We start from the raw sequence: 17,582 nt of genomic DNA, 5'->3' as shown, positions 1-17,582 counted from the left end.
TACATATTTCATTATGGAGATAAATGTGCCAATTTATCGTAATACACAGTCCAGGGCATTTCATCAAGCCATGGCCTTCGCTGCTCCATCTCATTTAAGATTCTTTAATGTAATAGACATAACTCTCCACAGACACAGGTTGAAAGAAAAATGGTTGTAACTTCGTTCCATTTTGCGACTAAAGAGAGTCTCATTCTTACTTTAGTGTCGTTTACACTTCATTACCCTGAATCGTCTTTCTTGTTCTTTTTCTTTCCTTGCCTCATCCTTACTTTGTTATTCGCTATTGCTTCCCTTTAAATCTTTTTATCCATCTTACTTTCATTTTCTGCATTCACAAGTGCCTCTGTCAGAAAACTTGCATACAGATACTCGTTCCTCCATTTTAGTCACTTTCTTTGTCTCTTTTTCTCTGTTACTCTTACTGTCATCCATCCATTGAACCTTTGCTTTCTCTTTTCAGCATTCTCGTTTCCCTCAACTCCCTCTCCCCCCTCCCTCTCTATGCTCTATCGAATCCAACCTTTCTCCAACCCTTCTTATCACCGTGCTCCTCCCCTCATCTCTCCCTCCTCCTTATCCCGACCTCTCATCACTAGCCTAACCTCCTCCTTCCAGCATGTCCTCCTGTCTCTGATCCCTGTCTTTCCCTCCCTTCTCTCCTCTGTCCTTCCCTTCTCCTCCATGGCCATCCCTCCACCTTCCACTCCTTCCAGACCTCTATCTCTATTTCTCCGCCCCTGCTTGGAGGCAATCTTCAGTTAAATATTAATTAGTGAGCCCCATCCCGCAGGCTGATAGGGAGCACAATGGAGAATCCCTGCATGTGCCTACAAGCATCCCACTAATGAAAGGAGTGAGTGTGTGAGTGTGTGTAAGTAAGAGAGAGACAGACACACAGAGATAAAGAGTGTGAGAGGGGATAGAGTACAATGTGTGTATGTGCGGGAGAGACGAAAAGAGACACACAGAAATAAGATTATATGTACACACATATCTTTATGTGTGTCCATATGTGCACACGTGCGTGTCTAAAAACAAAGGACGGGCTCCATTGGGGGTTAAGAGGGTACAGCTAATGATTTGTGTGTGTGTCTGATTGTCATCAGTGTGTTTTCACAGGGTGGACCCCATTCACCGACTGGTTAATCCGTATCGAACCACCAGATATGTGTTTCAAAGCCTGTTTGAAACATCAGCCTGCAATAATGATGCAGCGAGAGAGAAAGAGGCCTGCTGGAAACGCTGTGACTTTGTCTGTACAGAAAATATGAATTTAGGTGTGAAATAGCGCAATTAAAAATCAGCTGTCCTGCTTTAATCACATTAATATGACTTAGCCTTAAACAAATGCGTGAAACTAGACACATCTTTAGCATGAATAAAGCAGTGTGTAATATGGTCTTACAGAGGTCAATGTGTCATTATTCTCTGCTTAGTGGCACAAGCATGCTGACCTTGAAGTGGGTGGACAAAATCACAGAAACATCTGAGAATACAATAGCCCTGCAGTAAAAATCTGAGCTTTTTTCTGAGACTCTCAGAGGTATTGATTCAACTCAGTGTGCTTGTGACCACTGGTCCTCTTTGCTAATGCAGTTTTCCTGTACTTTACATGTGGTATTAGGAATTTTTAGACTTTTTTCTTTATCACATCACACAGTTTTTCAGTGTTTTATGACTATAGCACCAGGAGTTCAGGCAGCGACCACTGTACTGTAAATCATCATTACAAAGGCAGCTAGAAAACGAGTCATTTTAAGTTGAAAACCAATTAGCAAAGTGAGCTTGCTGATAGTCATTCTTAGGGATGGCAAAGTTGGTTGGTTAGCCCACCATTTTGGTTCAGACTGAAATATCTCAACAACTATTGGATAGATGTTGTTAATGTGGCACAGATAACCAGAGGATGAACCCTATTGACTTTGGTGATCCTCTGAGTCTTTCTCTAGCCCTATCAGCAGGTCAAAGTTTTCACTTATTCAGGGAAATATCTCAACATCTACTACAGTAGACAGATTGCCACAAAATTTGTTACAGACATTCATGGTCCCCAGAGGATGAAGCCTACTGACTTTGATAATCCCCTGACTATTCCTCAAGGCCACCTTGAGGTTGACGTGCTAATTAGCAAATGTTAGCATGCTAACATGCTAAAAACTAAGATGGCTAACATGGTAAACATTACCTGCTAGCATTGTCATTATTATCTTGTATTGCTGGTGCGTCAGCTACAAACACTGAAAAATTATATGTGTAGCCATGGAAAACTCTATCATGATTGAACATCGTGGGTTTCAAAAAACTGGTATCAGCATTGCATTTTAAGGTGTTTCTGTTATTTTGTCCATGTCCCAAGAGTCAAATCTAAGGCAAATTTATGACAACTATGTGCCATAAAAAAATACTGTGCATATCTGGGCCCTTTTCTGTTTGGTGACCTAAATAAACTGATTTATGCAATAATCCATGATGAGTAAACACAGAGTTTGTACTATATGTGTGTGCAGACATGTGTCTGAGTCTGAGTCTTTGTCAGTCTGTCTGCACGGTGAAGGAACAGTAACTGAAGACTTACCAGGGGTGTGTTACCGAGGGCCTGCCCTGACAGTTTACACCCCCTCTCATTTACAGAGGCGCCACATTAATTCAATCTACTGTTATAGTCACACGCACACACACGTACATGCACCCACAGGGCACTGCCTTCATTTAATCAGGCGGCACACAGACACATACAGATTTTGGAAATTCAAACCATTCGCATAATCAAACATGCAGTAACACACAGATACACAGCTGAGCCCCTTCACACACACACACACACACACACACACACACACACACACAAAGATATTTTTTTTTAGAGCACCAGTGTGAGTCAAGTGCCAGACATATGTTAATAAACCTCATATGAACCAAACCCCTCCTGCCCCTACCATCAAAGTAGCTCCAAACCACTAAATAGGACAGGAGACAAAGCAGGGCTGGGCTGCAGGCAAAAACAAGCGCACACAATCATAGAGCAAGTAGCCACACACATACGCGTCATACACAATATTCAAAAACAAGCTTACACTTTGACTGAACAAACCAACCCCAACCATTTTAAAACTGCTTTTTACATCTTTCACTAAAAGTCACAAAAACAAAAACAGTAGATATTGCTTGACTGGCCGTACTTGCGCATGAAAAATTAATGATGATGGATATTTTATGATAAAGCCTAAAAGATGAATAACTTGCCCTAAATGCATCAGGGGCTTTTCTTACTGATTGCTTATCTTCTTTGGGCATATTCAGATCATATCAGTTTGTCTGTCTTTCTCACTGTCGAACTTTGCCTCATTTTCATTTCATGCATGTGTGATACTGTGTGTGTGTATGTGAGTAAATAAGTGTACACGTGTGTGAGCGTGCACATGTGACAAACCGGGGGAGAGTCACTGGCCTGGTCTTTCCTATTATAACAGGGAACACTGAGGCCAGCTCCTGATTTAAACATCAGCTGTCATAAATGTTTCACAGAAATGGAAGGAGATGGAGGGAGTGCTGGCAGCTTTCAGGGAGTGGGTGGGGCGGTGGGTGGTGGCGGGACGGGTTGTTGTGGAGTGTAAGAGTGAGAAAAGGAAAGAATAAACTAATTCGGGTGACAAAACATGTATAAGTATTTGAAAAAAAAGTAGGTGAGTTGGGGATTAAAGCAGAAATCAGTGACCCTGCTCCTCGTCTTGCTTTTTAAAATCTGAATGATGTGCTTGTTGTGTGTTCATCCAATATTACATGTGTGAAATATTATAAAAATTCATGTTAAAAGCACTCACAAATGTCAAGCTTATTTAAAATTGAAGAACTTCAGAACCAAAAAAAGTCAGGCGTCATTTCGTATCAGCGTGAGAGTAACGTTAATTGTATTAAATACCAGTTATAGAGGCGCCCTGGTGGCCTACAGTGCACTTCCTGTTACCTCTCAAATGTCCACCAAATAAAGGCAGAAATGCCCCTAAAAAGCCTAACTTATAGCAATAATAATCACATAAGAAATGCCTTATTTTATGTGACCATGCTGCTAAATTATAAGATCAGTAATTGTAGGACAATTGGATCTTATCACTCCCAAATTGATTGACAGGCCATAATACACAGCCCAGTGTTTTATGGCGGAGGTGTATCACCTCGCCTGAAATAAAGACCACATCACTAACATCATAAAAAATGTATACACTTTTATAAAATAAAACATTAACTTTCAGGAGAAAAGAGCAGAGGCACTATTTAACGAGTTCTTTAGGCGTTCATCTACTAAGTAAATTGATGATGAGACGAGATGTGAGAGGATCTGGGTGGCTTACCACCGCTACAGTAATACTAAACAGCTCACTGTAGCTTATAAATGTTTTCTGATGATATTAAGTTTTGTTTACATCAGTTATGTTTAAACACAGCAGTAAAACAAGCCGATATTCTCAATGATGAGAAATTGATGCAAAAAATGCAGATTTTCCAATGCCGTTGTTCTGCCTACAACATTAAAATCCTAACACGCGAGGCAGTGTGGTGGGAATTAACTACAGTCAATATGTTGTGGTCAGAGGAAGTTGCATATATTTGTTTTACAAAAGGAAGACAGGTCAGGGTCATAGCAGAAGGCTTTTACCACCCTGCCTGTGATGTACAATCAATAAAAAAATCTGATCCCAAGAGCTCAACAGTTCACTTCAGTCTTTCTTTCCCTCTCTCATATTTTTCCTTCCTTCCTTTTTGAGCTTCACTTTCTTGCTCTTCCTACTTTTTCTCTCAGTTTAAAGTCCAATATCTGTATTAATGTGTGTTTGCGGTCTATAGGATGCATTAATCCCTATCATCCATCTCCAAGGTCATGAAGCAGCTTCAGATGCTCTCTGATCTTTAAGGAGTTCACAACTCTAGTGTATGGCTCCACCTACTGGCTGCAGCGCAGACTGCTGGCTAGCTGCACAGTGCTGACATTAGCACTTCACTCCAAATACAATTAGCTAAATGGCAGACCAAATTAGCTAAATGCAGAGTGAGCCTGCTGAAATGAGCATAACTGCTGAAGACTAGGGGCTAATAATCAGCCCACAATTACATCTGAGCGCTCACAATAAAAAATCTAATTCAATAATGCGGGAGAGAGGAGGAAATTGTGCATGTCTGTCACTGACAGAAAAAGACAGTTAAGTAAAAATTATATTATTGTTGTCTCTCCATTATCTACAAGCAACCTTATAGTGTTCTCACATTCATCACCAATACCAGTGGTGGACAAAGTGTTACAGTGGTTTAATCAAGCATCAGTACTGTTAATGTATTGACATTTTGCATAAGCAGAACAAAAAGTGCTAGTTTTAAAATCTACCTGAGTAAAAGTGAAATTGATTTTATGGAGTTACTTTTTAGAGCACATTAATCTGTACAATCATACAACATATTCAAGGACATACACACAGACAGAAGAGGACAGGACAAGGGCAGATACAGATGCACACACACCTGGACAGAGCAGACTTACCTGGACATATTCCGCCTGGCTCTGTACTGGCTCCATGTGGCTTAAGAAGAAAAAAAAAGAGATAAAAGAGGGGAAATGTTAGGCAATGTAATAACAGGAAAAGGGCTGTAAACCTCTGTCAAAATTGTGTGTACATATCGACACACATGTGCACATGCTGGTGCTTTTGTGTTTGATCTGGTCTTGTAACAGGTGCAGTGTATGTTACCACAGACAAAAAACATGGCTATATTCCCATGACCCACTTCTGCAGTAGCCCCTCCAGTGAGTACAATGCTGTTGCAGTCGAGCTTCGTGGAAAATAGACAGATAACAAACTCCACTGAGCATCTAAGGTTGCTGAATATGGAGCTGGCCTCTCAAATCTCTCAGGCACCATAACTCACACTTTTACACTCATGATGGGTCTGGATCATGTGTCAAAAACCCCACTGTGCTGTGGAGCCATACTGCGGGTACTGCCGTGCAGCTTTGTGATACAAAGCGAGCACAAGCTAAAGGGGCAATTACACACCCAGACACGTTTTAAGATCAATCAGCACAGCTCCCAATTGCATGATGAGTCTCATAGGGCCCAGAGTAAAGCCGTGTTACACATGACCACAGAGAGGCCAGATCAAAGGGTCCCATCATGGCAGTGGGCTTGGGAATGTTAATAGGTCCCACCACGGCAGAGGAGCTCTACATTCCCCTCCCAAGCTGCTCCTGTGCTTAAACTAAAAAAAAAAAAATGGTTGTACAAATGTAAAGTATTTGCCTCCATCATTTGCACTGATAACGTCAGCATTTATCAGAAAAGAATGTGACTGAGCTGTAAATACAAAAACACACCGATCATACATGAGGCTTTGAAAACGTCAGACCTAGATAGGAAGAAGGCCTTCAAGCACTGTAGTAGAGCTGAAGTCCTTGTCAGGCATACCAGTTGTGGCTCACTCATTGACATGCCTTGTGTTTATGTTCTGAAATTATAGAAAATGGTTTAAACTATTCTTGCAAGTCAGGTTTGGATTGATATTAATACATATTTCAGATGCAAAAACAACTGCTCCACATAATCTTATGCAAAACCAGTTGTGGTTGTTTGATTACTTTTCCTGAAACTCTTGAACTTATTACACATAATATGTCCTTAATATTATACTCTGCTACATCTGTATACTCTGTACAAGCTGCAGCATGTATGCCTAACCTGGAAGAGGATGAGTATACAGTACGTGCTATGGGTGCCTAAATGACCTGCTTATTCCTGTTTAAGTTTTTTTCCCAGTCTTTCCTTATCTGGCTCCAGGATGTGCGGACAGAGGTTGTCATGTTGTACAAATTGTAAAGCCCTCTGAAACTTGTGATTTTGGGCTAGATAATGAAAACTGACTTGCAATTGGCTTTGACTAGGGCTGCAATTGGTATTAGTAGAGTACTTTCATTATCAATTAATCTGCAGGTTCTTGATTAATCAATCAATTGTTCTGTCAATAAAATAGCAAAAAATAGTGAGAAATACCATCACAATTTAACAGTCCAAGGTGATGTATTGAAAGAGCTTGTTTTATCTGACAGTCCACAACCAAATGATATTCAGTTTAATGTTATATATGAAAGTGAAAAGCATCAAATCTACACATTTGAGATGCTGAACCCAACAAATGTTTTCCATGATTAATTCATTAATCAACTATTAACAACTAATTGTTTCAACCCTAGTTAAACAGATTTAACATGTTCCTCCCCTTTTCAAATTAGTGCCCAACAAAGGAGTTAACATGCTTTACTTCATGAGGGACAATGAGGCTAAAGAACAAAACCCATAATGGTGCCAAATTACCAGCCACCAAAGGCACCACCAACACTGTCTGAGAATAAACTTAAATTGGTTTTCCAGAAAAGCAGGCAAACTCCGGCAAAGAAGTGAAGAGCTGCACTTTCGACAGAATAGGAGAAGGGAATGGACAGTCATGCTGAGAGATGGAAGGACCTGTGATTTAGGGCTGAACAGACAGAGAAGAGAGAGAGCTCTTTGATGTGCCCATACTGAACTTGCACTATACCATACAGCTATATTTCCCACGGTCCCTGGGCTGAACTAATGGCAGATCCTGCACGCTCGCACATGCGCGCCCGTGAATGCCAGCACAACTGCAACCTGCACACACGCATGCACATACACACGCAGTGCAAATCCCACTGTAACACGATACAAGCACTCAGCTATCATGCATGGAATACTGGAGGCAGAGAGACCTTGGCATGTCGGGAAAGCTACGAAAAAATGCAATCTGCTCGGTTGAGAGGAGGAGGAGAGGGGCACCTTTCAGGAGTTACAGTACATTTTCCCTCAAAGCCTTCCACAAAGTTCTGACTTTGTTGATAAGTCAACTACAACGTTATGAAACACACACAAAGAGCACACAAAACGCTTGTTTATGTCGGTCTCCTGTGTGTCAGAGCAGGTCGATGCAAGATATGGAAGCATCACACCAACAGTGCGGCAGCTTTCCAGCAGCATCTGATCAATAAAAGGAATCAATGTTACCTGCTGCCTTTAAAAGATGAAGTAATGAATCCTGTTATCTTCTCACCTCACACCCATCGCCTGAGACAAGTCCTGTCCACAGCAAAGTCAGCACAAACTGTGAAGAGTGAACTGTCCAACTTCCCCGGCAGGTCTACGCGCAGTTAATACCGATTTGCGCCCCCTGGCGTACCCACAGAGCATGCGCATTAAACGGTTTTGAGGGCCAGGGGCAAAAATGTGCTGCTGCGCCCGTATTAGGTACTAACCCACAGCTCATTCACGCTCTCTGCTATGTGTAAAGCTTTTCTATGCTGGAATATGACCAAGCCCACATTTGCTATGTGGCAATTTTATTAAACACATTACTTTAGGAATACCTTTTGTAACATGTAATCACAAAACTGAAATAATGTAGGGCTCAGATTTTGACTAGTGGTGGAAGAAGTGCTAAGATCCTTTACTTAAGTACAGGTGCCAATACAACAATGTAAAGGCTTCTTCATTCAAAATTGCACTGAAGTAAAAGTGCAAAGTTATTATTAGCCGAATCTGCTCAAAGTATTAAAAGTACTGTTTCTGCAGAAATGCACATATGATTATATATGTCACTATTAAATTGCTAATACTGATATATTGATGTGTACGCAACATTTTACTGTTGTAGCTGTTTGAGGATAATTAACGGGGTAGGAAAGACTTTTTTTTCCTCTAAATCTTACCTTTTTTGTAAAATATTGGATAATTTTACCTCTTGGGACTTCAAACTGTTTTAAAACCATGTTAAGAGTAATGAGAGGATCAGGAATGAGTACATCAGAGGGACAGCTCATGTTAGATGCTTTGGAGATAAAGTCAGAGAGGCCAGATTGAGGTGGTTTGGACATGTTCAGAGGAGAGACTGTGAATATGTTTGTAGAAGGATGCTGAGGTTGGAGCTGCCAGGCAGGAGGTCTAGAGGAAGACCAAAGAGGAGATTTATGGATATAGTGAGAGAGGACATGAAGTTAATTGGTGTGAGTGAAGAGGATGCAGAGGACAGGGTTAGATGGAGGCACATGATTCGCTGTGGCGACCCCTGAAAGGGAACAGCCGAAAGGAAAATAAGAAGTTAAGAGTAATGAGAGGAAATCATTCTTTGGTGGAACTGCTAACAACTTATAGAAATGTGAAATTAGGCCCCACAGCTTTTTTGTTAGGGGTAACAAGGCAAAAGGTTGGGAACCACTGGTTTAATCTTTAACAATGCGTTGTATTTTATAAACTGATCATATGTTTTTCAAATGTAAAAGTAACATAAAATGGAAAAACTGCATTTAAGTAAAGTAATTTACTTTCCAGCACTGACTTTGACACATGGACCCTCCTCAAGACAGGGCCTCAAGATCAGGTAGTAAAGCAGGAGCTTTAAGACCTTTATCACGTTAGTTGATACTGTGCTTTAGTGGTGAATACTTCCAAATGTTCAATAAACTACTACAAACTAGTTGACACTCTAAAAGACTGGAACTTCTGGCGGCCCCTGGACCTCTTGGGACAGTTGCCTACTCTGGAAATCCAGCCTCAGCACTGAGGAGGAAAACTGTACCTCTTTAGGGTCAGACTGCATCAAACACTCATTGTTTAACCAAAATGCAATATGTCGTGTTGAGTGTGATGGGGATTATCATAATAAGCAACCAACAATTTAAAAGACATAGCCTACAATCATTAATTCATAGATTCATACAAGCTTAGATGTTTTTTCTTTGTGACCTTTGCTTAGTTTCATTAAAATTCTCATTATCTACTGTGAAAGAAATCTGGGTAAAACTGTTACAGGACCTGCCCTTAAATGAATGGCACTCTCCCCTCCTCCCCAATCAGTAACCTTTCCTCCTGCAGTGACTTTATTGTCCAAGGAGGGAAAAAAGGAAAGAAAATGATCTGTTTGCATCAAAGAAAATTAAACAAAATTTGAAAGAAAAAATAATTACCTGTAAATGCTGTCAGAGTTTTGGTTTCCTTTGTCTGCTCTGTCTCTCAGCTCTCTGCTCTCTGCCTTCTCCTTTGGTTCAGATACAGGCCCGGGCTCTAACCCATCATCCTCACAAGTCCGGGTCTGATCACTGCCCTGGCTGAGTGGAGGTGATGAAGTCTCTTCTGTGTTCAAGTCTGCACCTGCCTGGGTGATGCCTTGCTTGTCACATGTCTCAAGTTGGATTGCAGCACTTGAGCCACTTGATGGCGACACATCTTTGCAGGCAGCTATGGGTCCAGAGATGGTGCTTTGGGTGTTTGTTTCATCTGTAGGTTCAGGGTGGGTCTTGGGATCAGTGAGACAGTCTTTGCCAAGCCCAGTGTCAGCTTTAATTCCAGCTTCGTCCCCAGCCACTTTGGATGAGGTGTCTGTGAGCCTCGGGGGCCAGCAGTTGTGATCCTTTGCAGGTCGCTGGCTTTGACTTCTGCTGATGCTGTTCTTGTCTTTACTCTTCTTGTTGCTGCTGGAACCTCCTAGAGAAAAGGTGGACAGCCGAAATAAACATCAAAGCAGACAAAGACAGGGGGACCCAGAGAAAAAAGAAGAAAACAAAGAAACATGTCATTGCTTAAGTATTGTTCATACCTTCTGCTGCTTTACCTTTATTATTCTTGACTCTCCTCTTCATCAGTAGCCGTGGCAGCGTACCCATGTGTGTATAGCTGTCACTGGAGCGGACATAGCTGGCGGTGCGAGGACGCATGGCACCCATGTCGTCCACCGTTGTCTCAACAACTGGATCCAGGTTCGCCGTGGTGACTGTACCACAACCAGTGCCATCTTCAGGTACAAATCCCACTCCTGCTGCAGAATTCGACTGAGAAGACTTGGAGTCTGATTTCTCAGTAGAGCGGCGAAAAGAGAGGTTGGTGAGGCTACCGAACCACTTGAAACCTGGAGAGGGGAACAGGTAGAAGAAGAAAAAAGAATAAATGCTTATCATGTGGTAACAACTCTAGGATGTTGGTCAATGTGTTTGACCTCAAGTCTGTTTTGAATTTTCTCTCCTTAGTCAGTGTTTTTATACTACCAACTCATCCTCATGCAATCTCTCAGTTGGATTTTTTTCAGGCATTGATGGTGAGATGTTAATCCTTTGTTGGTTGAAGGAGGGCTTTGCAAAAGACTTGGTGATTTAGTTAAGGAGGAAATTAGAAGTGTGAGTTCAATTCAAGAATTCAAGAGTATTGGGGCCAGTAAGGACATTTGGGTTGTAACGTGGAAAGATGTGAACAAACCCAACACTGCAGTTCCCCCTCATCTCTACTGAGCTTTTTTAGTGTCTTTAAACTCATTGTTTTGGTTTTCCGACTCACAAATTCTCTTCTCATTCAGCCACCTGCCCGACACCAAACAGCAGGCAAAGTTAGCAACTAGCTGTGGAACATATTGGAGCATCTTATAGGCTAAAACATGACATAACATGAAAGTTTTCTGAGCAGTTGGTGAAGACTAAAACAGAGCCAAAAGGAGAGTGAATACAGGACTTTAATTTATCAGGTGGACAGAAACACAACTCCAAATGAATGCTAATGTTGTTCCCTGTCTCCTAGACGTGTAAGTAGGTTAATTGCTTGCTAAGAAGGTCGCCATAACAACTTTATGAGGTAAGTTCCAAAGTCAGATGTTGTGTGTTCAGCTTGTTCTGCTGTGGCAAAAAAAATCAGTGACTGCAGCTTTAATATACAAGTATCTCTCTTTCTGCCCGGCTGTTACAGCAAAATGCTGTTTTGCAGAGCTAGTCGCTCTTCAGATGTAGAAGCAGTCTATCATTTGCAGCTATGAAGTGAAACATATGTGTCTGTGTGTGTGTGTGTGTGTGTGTGTGTGAGTGTATATGTGCGTGTGAGTGTGAGTGTATATGTGCGTGTGAGTGAGTGTGTGGGTGCATCCTGCTTGGGTGTCTCTGGTAGGCATGCAAATTTTTTGCTATTTGTGTAAAAGACCTGCTTTCACAAAACTTATACTGTGTCTAATTAAATTATATGGTGTATATAAATGAAATATAATGAACACTGCGTAACGTAAGTGACTCAACTGCAGAACAAAAAGGGTCATGCAAGTTGATTTTTGCATGTCATCATTATTACAAAAACGTTTCAAAACTGAGCAGCTGGCTGACTGATGGTGTCTAACAGTCTGGTTAACTGGTTTATTTAACCACTCACACACCAGAAGACTATACGCATAAACACATGAACAAAGTGCAGCTGCTCTACACACACACACACACAGTACTCACTCAGTTTCCGTATGCTCATGATGTGGCTGCAGTGTAGGTAAAAGATCAGCTGCAGGTGGGTGACAGATGGATCATCTGAGAGGAGATGCAATAAAACAGAAAAGGAGAGCCAGATAGGGAGGATGACTTCTTGTTGAGGAGGAGAAGCCTTGAACCACAGCTTCTCTCTGTGGGTGAGATACTGCACACAGTTTTTTTATGTGTGAAAGAGACTATACAGAGAAATGAGAGGCAGCGACAGGGGCAGGGCAGACTGTTACACTTCCTGTGTAAAGCTGAGAGAACCAATGGTAAGAGGAATGGAAGAGAGAAATATGAACATGTGAGGATGCCCTCTGGCTGGAAGTGTTGATAAGATAGATAGAGTGTCGGGTGTAAAATGTATAAAACAGAAGTGCTGATTGGTGACTTTGGTCCCTTTGACATAAAAAGCTGGTTACAAATTCATCCACAGGTAATAATAACTCACCTTTGATATCACTGATTATTTACTTCAAGCCAGGAGAGCTTTAATCTTCCCAACACAGTTTATATACATAGTTAATGTTTGATTAGGTTAATCTCTCATAATGCTGCTGCACACTACAGCACAATTAAGATAATCATTCTATGGTGCACCTAACGTTTATGGAGAAATTAATGAGGACTGCCTGATTCAGTTAAATTAATGAATGAAAGAATATTTATGTAGTGACTGGGACATGTTGTTGTTTGTCAGCACGTCTCAGTTTAATGCAGGACATCCTGCAGTGCACCCAAAATTTGAATTTAATTTCTGTGAATATGGGTGAGAGTCACACCAGATACTAATGCCTATGCATTATGTTAAGTGTTCTTGTTCTTTTAATTAAGGCAGCACTGATGTGTATGTCATTTGCTTTTTCCACAGAATGTAGGTCTTGCAATTATAGCTTTTCGGGTGATCATCATACATTTCTGATGTAAGAGTGGTGTATATGAGCTAGTTTGTCATTTGGCATTATTAAGTTGAAACCTGGCATCAGTTATGTTTGATTAAATCAAAATGATATCAAAATCACTCAAGAAAGTTCAACATAAATCTCGGCATCTGAGAATCTTTCATGTTTTAAACCCCTTAAAAATCCCACTGATGGATCTGCCATTAACTCCTGCTGTGCAGCCGAGCATTTTTCAAACCCACAGAGCTTATTTTAAATTCAAGCGGAAACCCCAAAGTTTCCAAAGATACCAAATATTTCATGCTGAATTTTGGGTATATACACATATAACATTTAATGGAATAGTGCAATTATAAAAAAAAAACATGAAGTCTTGGGTATGAATATTTCTCTCAGTGTTAACCTCATATATAACTACAGACAGTGTGGGAGGGAAGGGATTTTCCCAGTCTTAGAGATACTTAAGTGGAAACAAAAGGGGAAAACTGCATGTTTAGGAGTGAAACATTTGACGATAGAGATTTTCATAAGGGTGTGTTTTGGAGACTGTCCTTACCAGCAAAACAACAGAATGTGCAGTGTGTTTTTGTTTGCTGACAGGTAACTTTGCCGTTAGAACAATGGCCAGTTCACGAGAAAAGGCAGAATGGCATTACTTTGAAGCCAGAAACCAGGGTTAGCATCCTGTCTCCTGCCAGCAGTCAATGTTGGTTTCTTTTAATGTAACTGTAACCACAATCTGATCATAATCTTAACCAACACACCCAAATAATCATTTATTTTGAAAAGGTATGCCTATAAAAAGGAAAGTAACTCATCTGTGTCTTGGAAACTATGTTTGTTTGTTTTTGTTTTTTGTGTCTTTCCCCTATTTATTTATTGTTTTACAGCACTTATTATTATTATTTTCTAGAATTTAAACATAATGAAGGAACAAACTCCACAAATGCAAAATACAGTAATATAAGTTTATTTTTTACATTTTAGTTTGACATTTTATATGTGTGTTCATTTATTTCTTTGAAAAAGTACATGGTACAGTAAACTTTAAAGTGGTTTGTTGTTTCATTTGTCATGTCAGAGAGATCATAGTTACTGTAATATGTGTATGCTAGTCATTTAGTGTATAGCATGAGTCATGAAGGCTCATGGTTTTTCACTTCCTGTTGACTTTTGGGCGTGCAGCTTCTACAAAGACGTCCTCCTTCCTGTGAACACTATACCCCACCAGTTTATATAGTTAAGAAACTGTGAACTGTGAAGTTATAGAACAGAGTAAAAAATACCTCACAAAGTTAAATTAAACTCCAGTACATGTGAAACACTGAAACTTTGAAACAGTCCCTTTATCAAAGGCAGTATCAGCTGCTGAAACCAGAGGCCATTATTATTTTAACATATTTATCAACCTGCAACCTAAAAGAGCAACAAGGGTTTGTTGTTCATTTCACTTCAATTTATCATCCAAAGATGCTCTGAAGATAATATTTCAGACTTAGACACTTCACTACTCAGTGGTTTCATCATCACATTGTCTGGTTTTATAAAATTAAAATTTTTAAAAATCACTTTCAACTTCTTAATCCAGGGACAAAAGCTCCTCAAATGCACACATGCATTGTAAAATCTCAGTGTCCTAGAAAGGATCACTGTGGTCAGTTTATACAGTTAAACAGAGATCTTCCCTTATCTTCCATTAATCGTCATCTGGATGCCACCAAATGTCCCTGAAAAAAATACCTACTTCCTTCTACTCCATATGTACTTCACCACAGATTACTGCAGATACAGGCATGTTTGATCTAGAAAATTGCTGGTAAATTGGCCTTGCACATTTCCAATTAGGAGTCATTAAGACTCACGAAGAAGACTGTGATTTGTTGCCTAATTTTCGGCCTAATGGTTTGTTTCATCCCATCATACGTACATGTGCCATGTAAACATTTTTGTGTTTTAAAGTGTGTTTTTGTGATACCATATTCTTCTGTGAATCATTGGATGGCTGGTCCCTTGGTGGAATGCCATGTGCCCGTCAGGACAGGGTCCTCTTAGGGAGTAAGGTCCAAGGGGAACAACTACTCCTTTTAGTGCAGCCTGTAGCCTGAACCAACTGAACATGACTGCTGATCACTGCTCTGTGATCCACCAGTATGGAGGTAGATGGAGTAAAGTGAGAAATATGATTTAGTGTGGTAAACACACACACACACACAAACAACACACGTGAGCTCACGCACACCCTGAAGTAATGGGTTGGACTTTTATTTTGTGTCCCAACCAGGTTTTCCACAGAAGCAATTTGCTAGAGTGAATGATTGTGTGTGTGTGTTGTGCCTGTGTGTGCTGCTTTAATTTCACCTTGATGAAAAATACAAGCCTTCAATAATTCAACTCTCTGCCTCCTCATACGATGATAACTCACTTTGACCCGAGGCCATGCTGATACTCAATGCCCTGTGACACACAAAACTGAAACCTTTTTTTAGATAAACATAGAAATGACTGAGGTCTCTCATACCTTTTGCTTAGTTTCACTTTATTTTATTTCCAAAATTACTTTACAATTCTGATCCTCCATCAGTTTATCACACATCTCAACAACAGTAATTATAACACCAAAATATTACATACTTGTTTTTCTACCCACTTAAGAAAGTGTATGTACAGTTGTGTTCTTCAGAAACACAATATAAAAGCTTACTGGAGTGTCATATTGCTGTATGATATAGGTAAAATATATCTAATAGATTATAACTATTATCCCCCATGTTTTTTATGATAACATTGTCAGAAATAGAACAGACAAATGCTTTTCTCTTATTAAAAAGATTTTAACACATTTTTCTTGCTTCCATTATCTTTATTTAAAAGTCTGCATTAACTTTTGGCGAAGCGGTGCTAATATTGTATTCACTGGGATAATTCAGTTTATGGTGGGAAACTTTGTGATTATCTTTTGTATTACTTTCTCCAATCAAACCTGCTGTAATTTAAAACAAATTTGCAAACCACCACTCCAGTGTAGCATCTAAGCAGCACTTGAATGAATTACTCTGAGCTGTTACTCCTTGAATGTAAATTATAAACTTATATCTGGATGACTTCTCCAATGTATTCTGTATCTGCTGTACAACACAGGACGCATGTCATGGTACAATACATTTACAAAATCATCTATCCTGAAATCACTGCATAAACAACTGAATTAGTATCTACTGTTATTAGAATGTGATTGTGACCTTTAGTATGATCCTGCTGTCAGCTTTCTTGTGGCAGTGACAACTGCTTCCACTTTGATCTACTGAGGACACTCTGAAAGCTGTTGCAGTGGTGGAATGCAGCAATGTAAATCTTAAAAGTACAGGACATTATCAGCAACACGTACATACTCATTATGCAGCATTACATATTAAATCATTAACTTTAATAATTATTGTTGATGCATAAATGTGTAAGAATCATTTTAATGTTGTAGCTAGTTGAGGTTTAACTTTATATAATACTGTTGGGATATCTATAAAAATTGATTAGATCTAATAAACTACAGGAATAAAATGACTTGTAGCTGCCACTTGAGTGACGAATGAAAACCTGAAACAAAAACACAATAGAAGGAGAAGCAAAAAAGGTTTTGGCCAACGAATGAAAGTCACAGCTGCTATATAACTGAACACTGCATTTCATGTCCCCAGAGACTGAAGGGTAGGATGCATCAAGAGGTAATATATATATATATATATATATATATAAAACACAACATTTTATCTTTGTTTATTTTAAGGTCTCTTAAAATAAACAAAGATAAAATGTTGTGGAGGTCTCTGTTTATGTTCTGTGGGCATGCAACCTCGTCTCTATGTCTCCCTCTTCCTTTGTGTCATGGCATCTGCTTTTCGTTTATACCTGTCACTTATTATTGTATACTGTCCAATAAAAGAGAAATGCTGCAAAAAAAACCCAAAGATCGTAAAATGAAATGACGGTGGGAGAGGAAAAGGTCAAAACGGCAGTGTTTCAGATTGTGTTGTCATCAGGTTTTGGCACTTTTTATTGACGTGACCTCTATTTTGTCATACATAAGGGAGGCAGGGAGCTGAAATATTGAAGCCTTGTTTGTCATCAAGGTGAAATTAAAGCAGCACAAACACACAAGCACATATTCATCCTGGCACATACACAGATACATCCTTTGCTGTACTTGTGAGGACCTTGACTTGATGCCACACTCTGAGTACCCCTCTCTCTCTACTGTTTCCAAAAATAAAAAATAATTACCTGACATTTGGTATGAAATGCTTGAGCCATTAAGCGTGGCATTAATTTGTCCACCAATGGCATTTATTATCTTTCCTTCA

General features: G+C 39.9%; 1 protein-coding gene across 5 annotated transcripts in view; it reads right to left on the bottom strand.

Annotated features, from left to right (window-relative positions):
* sh2d3ca (SH2 domain containing 3Ca) overlaps positions 1-12,505 on the bottom strand; it is a 54,884-nt gene extending 42,379 nt beyond the window's left edge. The window contains exons 1-4 of one of the 5 annotated variants that reach the window (XM_044174332.1): positions 12,308-12,505; positions 10,651-10,959; positions 10,022-10,538; positions 5,534-5,573 (exon numbers count right to left, since the gene is read on the bottom strand). In XM_044174332.1, the coding sequence (XP_044030267.1) occupies positions 5,534-5,573; positions 10,022-10,538; positions 10,651-10,959; positions 12,308-12,326 (885 nt within the window). In that variant the 5' untranslated portion in view covers positions 12,327-12,505. Of the gene's footprint in view, positions 1-5,533; positions 5,574-8,112; positions 8,202-10,021; positions 10,539-10,650; positions 10,960-12,307 lie in introns of those variants that run through there. The other 4 variants (XM_044174334.1, XM_044174333.1, XM_044174335.1 and 1 more) reach the window with 4 other exon arrangements.
* Positions 12,506-17,582: the final 5,077 nt, after the last annotated feature.

This window comes from Siniperca chuatsi, linkage group LG18 (genome assembly GCF_020085105.1).
Source record: "Siniperca chuatsi isolate FFG_IHB_CAS linkage group LG18, ASM2008510v1, whole genome shotgun sequence".
Classification (NCBI taxonomy): Eukaryota; Metazoa; Chordata; class Actinopteri; order Centrarchiformes; family Sinipercidae; genus Siniperca; species Siniperca chuatsi.
This window is presented reverse-complemented; position numbering and strand designations above follow the sequence as displayed.